Source organism: Syngnathus floridae, chromosome 7 (assembly GCF_059516105.1).
Source record: "Syngnathus floridae isolate MCC-2025c chromosome 7, RoL_Sflo_1.0, whole genome shotgun sequence".
Classification (NCBI taxonomy): domain Eukaryota; kingdom Metazoa; phylum Chordata; class Actinopteri; order Syngnathiformes; family Syngnathidae; genus Syngnathus; species Syngnathus floridae.
In genome coordinates, this window is record NC_142419.1 from 10,788,017 (window position 1) to 10,800,719 (window position 12,703).

Here is a 12,703-nt window from a genome sequence, read left to right on the forward strand (position 1 = left end):
ACCGAAATTGAGAACCACTCTTATTGTAACATTTTTAGAACTGTCTGTGAAATATTAATAGTAAGACGTGTGATTAAAACTTGAATTTGACCAACAAGGAACCTTACTTATAATTGCTTTATTATATGTTCGGTCAGAGCTGCTGAATACTGTTAGACTGTTTTGGTGAAAAATGCATAGAGCTATTCAAACTGAACAATATCTCAGAGTAAAAAGCCTGGTCAATCATGAGGGCTATTTGAGTGAAATTACATCTCCTTGGTGGTGGAAATTGTACCCTTAAAGCCAACCGCGGTAATTGCCTTTGTTGACCTGTCATCGCCAATACAAAATAAATGGAGTGAAGCTGCAGGGTGCAACCGAAAGTGAACCCATTCATATCATTTATTTGGAGTTTAGAATACTGTGATAAAATTATGGAGTTTATTCCTAATTGCATCCTTAGATAATTTTCACAAGCAGAAAACATTTTTTAACAAAACAAAACATGGTGAGGAACCAAAGTAAACTGCATAACAAACACAAACAACATTGATTGTATACAGATATCTCATTTTTGTACCAAGCATGTTTGTGTAAGCTCTGCATGGCTCAAAACAGTTACATTAGGACAGTATTTTTCCCCCCCCAATAGATCAATCGGCAAGCAAGACAATTGCACAAGGGCAAATCTTTCCCAGAAACCTGCAAACAAATGTCAGTAATTCAAGCCAGGAAACTGGTGCGCAAATTTCAAATCACCGCAAAGTAATTTCAGATGTCTCTACATCCTTTTTCCTGGTATTTTTATTTACTGGCGTCACTGCTCAAAATGCATAGGCCTACTTTAAAGCTTAGCAAGACAGAAAGGTCATAGGTATAATGCGCCTGCATTTTGCTGTTCTCTCACTGCTTTGAAATGGCAATGGTTTTTAGAATGCATTAAAGGTGTCTTCATAGTGGGCCAACACAATGCACCGCGAGCAGGTGTCTGGGATGAATCGATTCAATTTCATGCAGTGGTTTTACTTCCTGAACACATCTTCATGGAAACAAACAAAAGTTGAACTTGAACTCGACTTGAACTTTTATTAGAATTCTGATCAGGAAGAAAACCCAGGTCCAGATATGAGACTACAAAGCATGTTAGGATGCAAAGCTATTTGGGTTTTGTGGATAAAGCTGTGATTTGAGTCAAATGCTTCAGGGGTGAGGACGTTCGAAGGACTCTGGGTGCAGGATCGAGATAGAAAGGGAAGAGATTCTGAAACCACAAAGAGACAGACTGGAAACAGAAAATAGAGAGATAAGAACAATCAGCCAGAACGCTAACTAGGATGCGCAAGATGGGCTTGACACAACAAAAAATCAAAAAAGAGCATAATTGATCTGGAAAGGTGGAGAAGTCCGAGACCGGTTTAAGAGAAAGTAGCTGTCAATCAGTGGAAGGTGCAGCTGCTAGAGTCATAAACACCTCTGTGAAATCACACACACGCATCCACGCACGCACACACGCACATACATGCACGTACACGCAAAGTGGACAGGCTTTGTAAATCTTTCTACCACAATGAGGATGACAGTGTCACCTTTCTATGGGGGAAGGCCAGTGACGAAGTACGGAGCAATATCTTGCCACAGATGCCTGGGAATATGTGTGGGCGAAGCAAACCAGAATTGGGTTAAAGGGCATCTGTAATTGGACGAACTTTGCACTTATTTTACAGCTCTGAACTTGATGGTTATACTAAAATACCCGCTATTTCCCCCACAAGCGAAGTAGTGATTTAGTTTTAGGCTTGTTTTTTAAGCTTGTTTTAAGCTGATATTGACTTGTGGCAGAGGATGAGACAATTCCCGCATCATTAAGCCATTATCGTCTACACAATATTAACCAGTAAACAAAGTCATGTTGATTCTTTTGGATTTTAATCACAATCACTTTCAATAGTTCATTCCTTACAGTGTCTAAAACCTTTTTAAAAAAAACGGTCACTTTCATTTAAAAAAAGAAATACAATTTAAAGAATATTTAGCATTTATTTGTATTCAATTATTCGACTCGCCATACATATACATACGTACAGGAATAGAACGTTACGTCTTTCGTTGTAATATAACTGATTTTAATATACATAGAAGCTGGTGTAACAACAGATTTTTGTTGGTGTGTGCCTCGAGATTTTTTCCAATGAAAAGGTGTGCCGTGAATGAAAAAAGGTTGGGAAACACTGCATTAGACTGTCTGTCCCACTAAGCCATGGCCCAAGACAATGTAAAACTGCACAGGCAGCCAATGTTGAATAAGAGTGGAGCTGGTGTCCAGAAATATACGACTATTGAAATAAAATAACACAGCAGGCCCCTCACATCTCTGTCATACAGGAAGCTCTTTGGTGCTTTTTTTTGCAAGAGCCATTATGGGTGAAGAACATCCCAAGAGTTTGCAGCAGATTATGACGCAAAGACCTTTTTTGATTGTGGTGGATATGGCTGTGGCAGGAGAGAAAGGCTCCGCGTGAAAAGATTCGCAGAAATCTGATGTTCTGAAATGGCAATCCAAAAGGTGAACAAGAGGACAAAAAGTCAGGATACTAACTGTACTGTTCTATACGGCTACACATGACTTGAGCTGAGACAAGATCGAGTCCAAGACTGGTTTAAAAGAAGGCAACTCCGATTCAGGTGGATAACTGCATGTAGACTCCAACATGCCTGTGTTCGCCCAACCGAAAGCACACATCCACCCAGGAGCACAAGGGATGGAATACAGGGTGCAGAGGTAGCAGACCTGACAAATTTGGTGCCAAGTTTCCAAGGATTATTGTCTTTACGTAAATAAAATTGGTCCAGCACTGCCAGTGTCAAATTTGGCCATTTCTTTTGCCCACACAATACTCAACATCTTGTAATCAGAGGATGATAAAGCTATACTGCACATTCAGTGAGTATGTTAATCACGAAATGATAGATTTTTTTTTACAAATAGACCTTTTTGTACACATTTGTGACTTTGCGGTCAATGTTTTTATGTACATGGTCGTAAAAAGCTAAATTATTTAAAATGAAAACTGTATAAAATATAACTGTATATACACAACAATTGTTTCATTAATTCTATTAGTGACCCCACTTAATTGTTCTGAAATAGTACCAAAGGTTCAATTATGAAAATTAAAATTTCAGTATTTGGAATGATGCTCACTTTCACACCAGAAAGGTAGTACAAGTACAACATCAGAATGAACTTTGGAATGTTTGTAAATAATGGAACTATATTAGATGCATGCAACAAGTGGCAAACTATTATTATATATGATATTATAAATAGCAATATATTTTTCTAAATAATCTGTCATGACCCTCAAATTTGTATGACTCACCATCTTGAACAGTTGTTACTCCCAACCCGTCATTAACTGTAAATGTAGTGTTGGTGTATCTCATTATTCACTATACAGTGGTGCATGTGCCATGTGAGAAAAGCAGAGAGCTGAAAGTACCATATTAGAAATTTCACATATACAATAATGGACTATGATGAGAGATCAAAATGACACAGACAGGGAATACATATTTGTGACTGTAATTTTGACAAAGAGGGGTCATGGCAGCTGGCGTTAATGGCATCGAACACAAATTTCCGCCTTACATTATCCACTTATGTGCATTTGGCCGTTTTTGTTTGTTTTAGCGATATTTTTATATCCATGCCACACATCCACCAATATTTACTTCTCTCTGTTTTTCTTATACATCTCCTGGGGGCTAAGAACCGCAAATCGGTAGAGTAATTGTGCAGTCAGCCTTTTCCCTATCTTCCGAGGTTTGAAAGTCCGCATCTGAAAGTAGAGTCTCATGCAGTAACATCATCACGCAGCCAAGAACAGCTCAAAGGCAAATATGAATGATATGTATTCTGTTTTTTTCTGTCACAAGGGGTACACTATAGCTCCTTCTCTAAGGAGGATGGAAAAGAATCTCATGGTAAATGTCTGACCTTTGTCTGGGCTCTATCATCTTGCTGCAGTGACAATGCTGCAGGGTTGGAGTGAAAGAAATGCCAAAACAAAAATGCCATAGTTCACTGAAGTACAAAAAATATATATAAATATATATATATCTTTTGATATGTGGGCTCAGATTTCCTTCCTTCCTTCCTCTGAGTGGTTTCCCGGACGCCTGCCTCGTCCACAACTATCGTTCTACTTTTTGTGGTGTTTTATTTGCTCAGCAAGGTCCCATTGTGGTTTCACAGGTCTGGAACAAGATTGTTTAAAACCGCTACGCTGACCTGGCTTGGTACATGACAAAAATGAAAATCCTCCTCGAGCTTTTTCTGAGGTAAAAACAACCATTGGTGAAAAATTTGAGGGAGACTAATACAGGTTTCAACAAGAAGTGGATCTATTGAAGGTGTTGGTAACAGCATGGAAATCTTCTACATTGATAGGCTGAACAATCGGGCATCTGTCACCACACCTCTGAGGTCCAAGCAGTCTAGAATGCTCGAATAGACGAATGGCCATTGAGTTTGTAGAAAGTAGGACTGACTGCTCTGTGTTGTGTATTGCTTGTTCAATATTAGTAGAGAGACACCTCTAAAAATATATATATGTGTATTTTTTTCATGTTATCTTAAAACGAGTTACTTTCCATTGAGAAAGGAATTAATTGTTGTTTAAAATCCTTTAACGTTATCTGTATACAAAATATATTTATATGATAATATATATAGTTCTGTTAAGTCTTATACTTTTAATTATATTTTTCACATTAAAATTAACAACCAACACAAACGCCCAGTGTTCCCCTCGGCTGACATTAAACCAGGTGCCTCCCGCCAAGCCACCGGCCCCCCACAGGTAGCCTGCTCGCACCACAGCCAGAACTGAAGCACTTTCGGCTTCCCTATTAGCACAATTACTTTTTACTTACTTTAGACCCATACTGAGGGCTAATTTAGAGCAAAAAAGTTAAATACCTGCATGTATGTGCCGGTTTATGAACGGCAAAATAGTTCGTGAACTGAAAGAGTATTTGTCTGAAAATCCTGTTTGTAAACTAATTTGTTCATGAACAGGCACAATCTCTGAACCAAGGCTTTCCGATGTTGGCCTGCTTAAGTCCAAACTGCATTTGAAGAATGCATAATGGTACACAAAGTTGAATTACACTACCATGTAACAGCATAGTAGCACATTGGTTCAGAACAAAATAACTTATTTTTGAGATCAGTACAACCACATTACATTTAACAGACTATCATCAGTGTTTATCTGTGAATTCACAAACTAAGACACATGCACATATTGTAATCATTAATCTGAGAAAGGGAAAAATTACTTGGACCTTGGGTAAAATAGCTGAGTGAGACCCTGAGCGAAGGCATTGCTTGAGAAAGTGAAGGCAAAAATATGCATTATTTAGAAGTGTCAGTAGCAAGCAGACGTTCTAATAAAATATAATCACTCAATAGCGCACAGACCTCACTCAAGGGCCTTTATGATAGGAATAGATTGTTGTTTTCCGGGAGTGTTCTTAACCATAAATTATTAAAAAATAAAACATGAAAATGTGGCCAAGCACTGACAAGGATAACACATACTCCCGTCGCATGGGTTGAAAAATGTTATGGCAGCTCTGAGGCCACAAAAACATAAGGGTGATACAACATAGTGGGATAGAAAAAAAAGCAGCAAGCAGGTCTCTACGTACATAATTTGTGGTGTGTGAGGTCAACACGCTCGGCTGAAACTGCGAATGACAGCATGCCATTGGTTTGTCTGTGCCTGTACTCTCCCACATCAATAACCTCATGACCTCACATTGGATCAAGGTCATACGGGGCAAAATATACTGGAGGCTTGCATAATGATGATGGATTCCATAATGGTGACATTCATTCAACACACTTCATGTGCAGGTTGGTGACACTTTAATTAGCTTCCAGTCATATAATGCATATAAAAGTCCCTTGAATAAATGAGCTCACATCAAAATTGTATTTGTTTGTATATCCCGTATATGTCAGTACACAGGGGTTTATATCTAAAAGAATTATATCTTACTCCACATTTTGGACATGCCGTGTAAACTGTGCCGAAGGTAGTAATTTATTGCTACTTTTTGATATTTACTAGTATGTTTTATCAATCAATCAAACAAAAATAAATTATAGGAAATTGAAGACTTCATCTACTGTCCTATAGAATCCGCTTTGAGGTTTTTGAACATAGCTATTTCCTCGATCATCACAGCTTACACACGGAAGCAAGGCAGAACACAGAGATGATTAGTGTTTGTAAAAGTCTGCAAGGTTCAAAGAAGCCATGGGTCGTTGAAATGGTAAGGGGATGAGGGGCGAGTCACATCCTGTGATGTTACAAAAGCCTGAAAGTCCGTAATTTGCTGTGTTCTATTGATGGACATCTTTGAGGCACCAGCTCCTTGTCACTGTAATTACATGTTCGTTGCTGCTATGGCTTACTGTCTCTGCTGTGTTTACTTTTCATTTTGCTGATGGAATCTTCAAAGCCCCTTTGTTGACTTTATCAATCTAGGTTTAATTTCCTAGATTATTTTTCTATTTTAATTAGAACTGTTTCTCTTGCTGCAATGACAACCTCCCCCCGATGCATGTTCAGATTGCAGCAGACGCCACTAAGGAGATGGTACCCAGCGGCGCAGTTATGGTGACACATTGGTGGCTGGGTCAGAGTTTAATCAGCTGTCATAGCACCTCTGCCTTGCATAGAGCCTCCAGTCAATTCCACAGCTCACAACTTAATTGGTAAGGAAATAGCAAAGGGAGATAGTCCTGCTGACTGGCAGCGGAGGGCATCTGAGTTCCAACATTTACCTTTCATCTGCCATACAACCTGATTATATTAGCATGTACTGGTTAATAACTGTTTGGCACAACCCCTGTGGCTGAATTTAATTGAGCAACAAAAATGGTTCAGTGGCCTTTAACTCAACTCAAATGTGAGAAAACACACTTATAGAAGGTGCAGAAGATTATGCATACTGTATTTTTGTATAAATCGCAGTTTTTTTCATAGTTTGGTGCCACTTATACTCAGGAGTGACTTATGTGTGAAATTATTAACACATTATACGATTTCACATGTTATTTTCACACCAAACAGCATGAAGGCGCTCTAGGTCTGTGGATTAATTGGAACGGCAACTGACGATGAGTCTGACGTAAGCCACGTAGAAAATGTTGGTTTGTCTGTGCATGTTGTGGAAAAAAAAAAGAGGGTGAAAAAAACAACATAATGGTTTTTAACCTTTTGCATTTTCTCTCTGCGGAAGGTCATGGTATCGTAGACACGACAAAATGTCTGAAAAGCGTTCTTAGTTATCTCCAGATAAAAATCTGAATGGTGTGTGTCATCCCGGTGAATGCTAAAGCATTTTCATTAAAAGGCCACTGAAAACCCCCCCTCTTTCCATTCTAAACAAGATGTGAGCAAATGCCATTTACTGGTTGGTTTTAGGCGGCAATGAATGTTGTTTGCTTCTAATAATTGGGGTCACTCGGAGTACAATTGAGGTGTGTTTTGCTTGAGCAAATCTATAAGCGTATCCTATTAGCAGCTTCTGGAGCCTCAAGGCTGCAGTGTACATGAGTATAGCCCGGTTCAATCAAATTGTCAAAAAGACAAACATACCGATTGAAGGGAGTCATTTTCAAAGAAATGTTTGATATTTAGCAATTAGGACAACCTATGTTATTTATTTTACTTTCCTGCTGGCTGTCTTTGTCACATATCACTGAATCTTTAGTCAATGATGCTTCATTTTTACTCTTTCATTATTCCCTTCCTTTTGTTTTATTTTAAGAGCAAGATGTTCAGTTGTATACTGTGCGCAAATTCATCCATGGATTGCTGGTTAGCCACTGTCTCTAGATATTTACTGCTGCAAGAACCTTTTTAAACATTTGGGCTACACCGATGCTACGCTTAGTGACTCATTGAGCAAACAACAATGCTCTCTTTAAATACAATAATTGTAGGGGTCATTGAAGACGCATCAGTGAATAATGAGGACAAGTTCATTTCAGAGCAGTCTTTGACACATTGTTGCTCTGTTTAGCATCCAACTGAGACAGCAATCTATGAACCCATCACTATGTAGTTCGAGATTCTGGGAAGGCAAGGGGCCGAAATGCTTCCCTTGGGAATCCGGAAGTTGATGGGTTGGCATTTTCATTTGTAAACCCTTTTCTCATCTTTCACAACCTGTGGTGGACTGAATTATTTGCGACAAAAGTAGACCATATCGGTGTACTCCAGGGGGAAGTCCCATGGTGTCAATCCACTGATCCCATTCTGCTTACATACCTTAGATTTTGTATTTCTTGTCTGTGATGGAATGCGTACGGTAACCAATTGAGACACTTCAGATAATATTGGATAAGAGCAAATCACTACTGATGGGGGTAAATATTGACACACTTAAGTCAATTCAGACCTGGGCTTGAGCCATCATTAACCTGTCACAGCTGTATTGTTTATCGCACCGGGTAAAAAACAATGTCGATATCATAAGTGCTGACTAATGAGCAACTCGAAGTGCATTGACAACCACAGAAATATTGCTGACAAAACATTCAGGCCAGTCTTAAGCAGTCTTAGAATAATTGGTCCGAGCACTAATTGTCATGTCAGACTAATTCAAAGGTCCGTAGGGCTTCAAAAATGTTGTATGACTGAACACAAAATCCCTAAAACACCCAGGCTCAACATTAGGTATCACACGCTGTAATCACATTCACATCTCTTTGGAGTTATTTATAAATACCGTACTCCCTAAGGCTGCCACTTTAAACTGTTTTGTCTTACTGGCAGTTTTGGCAGCAGTGATGCATAACAATTTCCCTAAAATCTAATTCACAGACGCACCAGGTTAATTGATCCCCAAAGTGTTGGCTTTTATAATTAAACCAAAAATTACAATTTCACCATTTTGGAACAAACTCATGCATATTCATCCCATAATAACATTGTATAACGTTTCCATCCATCAGTGCTTGTCGTGACTCTATCAGGGTTGTGTAATAAGCAATACTTTTCAGGTGGAAACTTAAAACATTGGCTGCAGTAATTTTTCTGGTGTCTTGCAAAAAAGCTCGATGCAAAGTTCAATCATTCAACATCAGGTAATAAACTCTATGGACAAATATACCGGAACACCTGGCAAATAAAACTACAAACAAGGTGCCAACAAATATACAATTGGGTCCCCGCTGAACTGTCCTTAAAACATTTTTACATTAAAATATGTTGTTGCTAATCAAGATTTACTGAACTTTCAAAACTTAATGTTCTATTTTCAATACAACAGGTTGTTTCATTTTATTTAATCAATCTATCCAGGTTGTCTGTCAATGAAACACGTGTACGTGGTTCAGCACATTGCCACTCAATCCAGGGTAGTTTTAATCAATTAGAGCTCTTAATTATACCCTAAGCACAGGACCTTTGTGTCGACATGGGTGTCGATAGAGCTCTGCTGGGAGTGCAGTGCTGATTGATCAACTAGGACCTAATGCATTGAAACACACAGGGGGTGTTTGACAGGAGGAAAGAACATGCAAGAGAAAGTAATTGCAATGGAGATTAGTACAATAAGTGAGTGTGGAAGAACAAAAAAAACATCCCTGAATATTTGCTGAGTCATACTTTTTTGTTGTTGAGTACAGATCATGTACACGTCTCCCAGCTTATGAAGTCATTTCTGTTGCTGCAGAAGTCTATCCCTCACATTTCATATTTTGTCTCCCGCAGTGAATAAACACAAGCCATGGATTGAGACGTCATACCATGGGGTAATCACTGAAAACACTGATGTTGTTCTGCTTGATCCTCCTTTGGTGGCTCTGGACAAGGATGCTCCCATCCCATATGCAGGTAAGAAAGCAATGATGAAACAATAAGGCCAGTATACTCAACTTTTCATTTTAGCATTACCAAATTTAAAGCAGCCATTCCAAAGCCATCTCCACAATATATGAATCTTAAATTGATGTTACACACGTTGGCTCAGTGCTTAGCATGGATGCATCACAGTTTGAAATTTAAATTATGTTACCCCTCTGATTGGGGCAATCATTAAATCCTATAAGTCCTTAAGAACACATTTCATGGTTATTTTTTGTCCCAAATTACCTCTGGTGGGTGGTGAGAACTGCAAGAAAGAATAGATGACTGTGACTGGATTAGAGTATACCCACTTTGTGACACTTCCAGCTTGTCCAAAGGGGTGCCAGCTCTTGTGGGAAGGTGTTCGTCCCTGCCAGGCTGCTAATGTGCCCCTTGCATATGTTTGGAACCTGTTCAAGTCTTTCAAGCTGGGCATGATTAGTGTGTGTGTGCAGAGATTACAAAACCAGGTCCAGAAAGTAAAAGAACCGCCACAGTTTGGCTGTATGTGTTTGTTAGTGGTCTAGTAGTCAGTTTTATAATGGTCTGAGAAGACTTGCTATAATAATGACCCTTCAGATTAAAAGGAAGTAAATGCTAAAACAGTGTGCGAGGTCAGCTGGGTGACCAACAACAACTTAGGTCCTGACAGAAGACTTTTGTATATCCCCCAATCTAGAAACAAGCAAGTACTATATAAGGGTTCGATTCCACCTCCGGTCCTCCCTGCATGAAGTTAGCATGTTCTCCCCGTTCTCCGGGCACTCCGTTTTCCTCCCATATCCCAAAAACATGCTTGGTAGCCCGATTGAGCACTCTAAATTGCCCTTAGGTGTGAGTGCGGATGGTTGTTCGTCTCTGTGTGCCCTGCGATTGGCTGGCAACCGGATCAGGGTGTCCCCCGCCTACCGCCCGATGGGCCAATAGGCTCCAGCATGCCCGCGACCCGATGTGAAAGGAAACCGGTCTGCTCAAAGAAAATCCACTCTGGTTTCCTCCCACATCCCAAAAATATGCAAACGTGACCAAATCACGTGCTGGTGCGACCAACCACAACTATTAGTTGCACCAGTGGGAGCACTAATGCATTCACGATGAACTACACTAACATTAGTGTTCAAGACATACACATCTTAATGAGTGTTTTGGTTTTGGGATGCAAATGGCCGCAGTAGTTTGAGTTCAAGATGACAAATCGTTCTCTTTGCCATTGTTCACATACTCAGTTATTAATGAACTACTAAAATGCAATCAACTTTCTCAATGAGCCACAGAAATGAAGCACATAGACTTTGTAATGGGATTTTTCAGGGCTTTCAATTTTTTTGTCTTTTGATGGCTAACAAAATCAACAGAGGAAGGCAATATTTATTTTGCTTCAAGAGCAAGAAAAAATAATGTCAGGGTTAGGCCCATTATCTGTTCATTCCACAGAGAAAGGGGAGGTTTTAAAGAAAGGCACTGCTTTATTAAAAAATAGAAACTGATATAGAAAATGGCTGTTATTCTTCTGTTACTCGTTTGGTGAAAATGTGGATGCTTATCAGCTGAGTAAAGCTTTTGCGTGCTCCAAGGGCACGTCTTAAAGGCACAAAGTTGATATAATAATTGAATTAAGATTTATCATTATTATTTGTATTAGTAGCAAAACTAGTAGTAAAGTATTTTTGAAATAAGTGTGTTTGATTTGACTTCTGATTGCACAAAATAATTACAAAGACTGGATGCATGGCTGTTCTGATAAGAGAATGATATAAAATTCAAACACAGTCCTAAACTGATTTTACAGGCTGAAGAAAGTAAAAAGTGAGCTGTTTTATTAAAGACAATAGATTTTGGGGAAAGGCTTATTTATTCCTTTCTTTGCCAGAAGTGTTAGTTTAAGGGTAAACAGTTCCAATCCTGCAGTCAAAAGTGGTGCTCTAAAAAATTGACATTTAATTGTGAGTTATTATGCAGCATTACAAAGAAATATAAAGGTATAAAATTAAAATGACTTAAAATAGAGTTGCCTTGTATTTGAATGCTGTTGATCTAGACAGGCTTGTCGGTGTCATGTTGCAAAATCTCGTTGTAAGGCACTCGAAACATGACTGTACAAGATCGGTCACCTGAATCCAATCTGCTCCCATAGCCCCCGTCATTTTGCCCGGGAACTTGTGACAGTCCAATTAAATACAACTGCATATCAGGAAGGTTAAATTATTGTCATCCATCGGAGCATAAAATTGAGGAGCAACTCGGGAGAAGTAAGCGGAGATCTGCACATGCACGATTGACACGCATGATTGAGAAGTGTGTGTTGGTGCCAGAACTGCAAAAGAATGAAGCTTTTTATCAACATTCAGTGTTTCTACAGTGAACTGTTACATAGTCTCAGTTCAGTAATCGCAAATTAAGCTATTCACTTAATCATGTCTCAAAAGTGTTTTATTATTATTATTTAGTTTTCCTTACAAAATCCTGCCAACATTATGTAAGACTTTTAATATAAGGTCTTTAATTGCAATATTTAATGTTTATGTCTGCACAGCCATTGATCGCAACCAAACCTCCACTCAGCCAAAATGTTTTGCGATTGACATCCAACACTAGGATAACCAGGATAAGACGGAGGCGCCCATGTCCTTGTTGGCGTACTGAGTAAACACAGCAGCAAAACAACAGGATTTGTAACATTAGCTCAGCAGAACTACCCAAACCAAGCCACAACAACAATCATTTTTTGATCCAGTGGTCTGGCAACACTAAGTATCAAAGCTCTTGTAGCACTGAACTGATATCTCGCT

The 12,703-nt window shown here is 39.0% G+C and overlaps 2 protein-coding genes across 2 annotated transcripts in view; one reads left to right on the forward strand and one right to left on the reverse strand.

The window, feature by feature from the left end:
* The window catches only part of LOC148395199 (calsyntenin-2-like), a 140,178-nt gene that overhangs the window by 54,613 nt on the left and 72,862 nt on the right, over positions 1-12,703 (forward strand). The window contains exon 2 of the mRNA XM_088381016.1: positions 9,780-9,902. Coding sequence (XP_088237142.1) covers positions 9,780-9,902 — 123 coding nt within the window. The remainder of the gene's footprint in view (positions 1-9,779; positions 9,903-12,703) is intronic.
* Positions 1-12,703, reverse strand: part of LOC148395200 (uncharacterized) — a 79,976-nt gene that overhangs the window by 23,700 nt on the left and 43,573 nt on the right. The gene's annotated exons all lie outside the window — the stretch shown is intronic.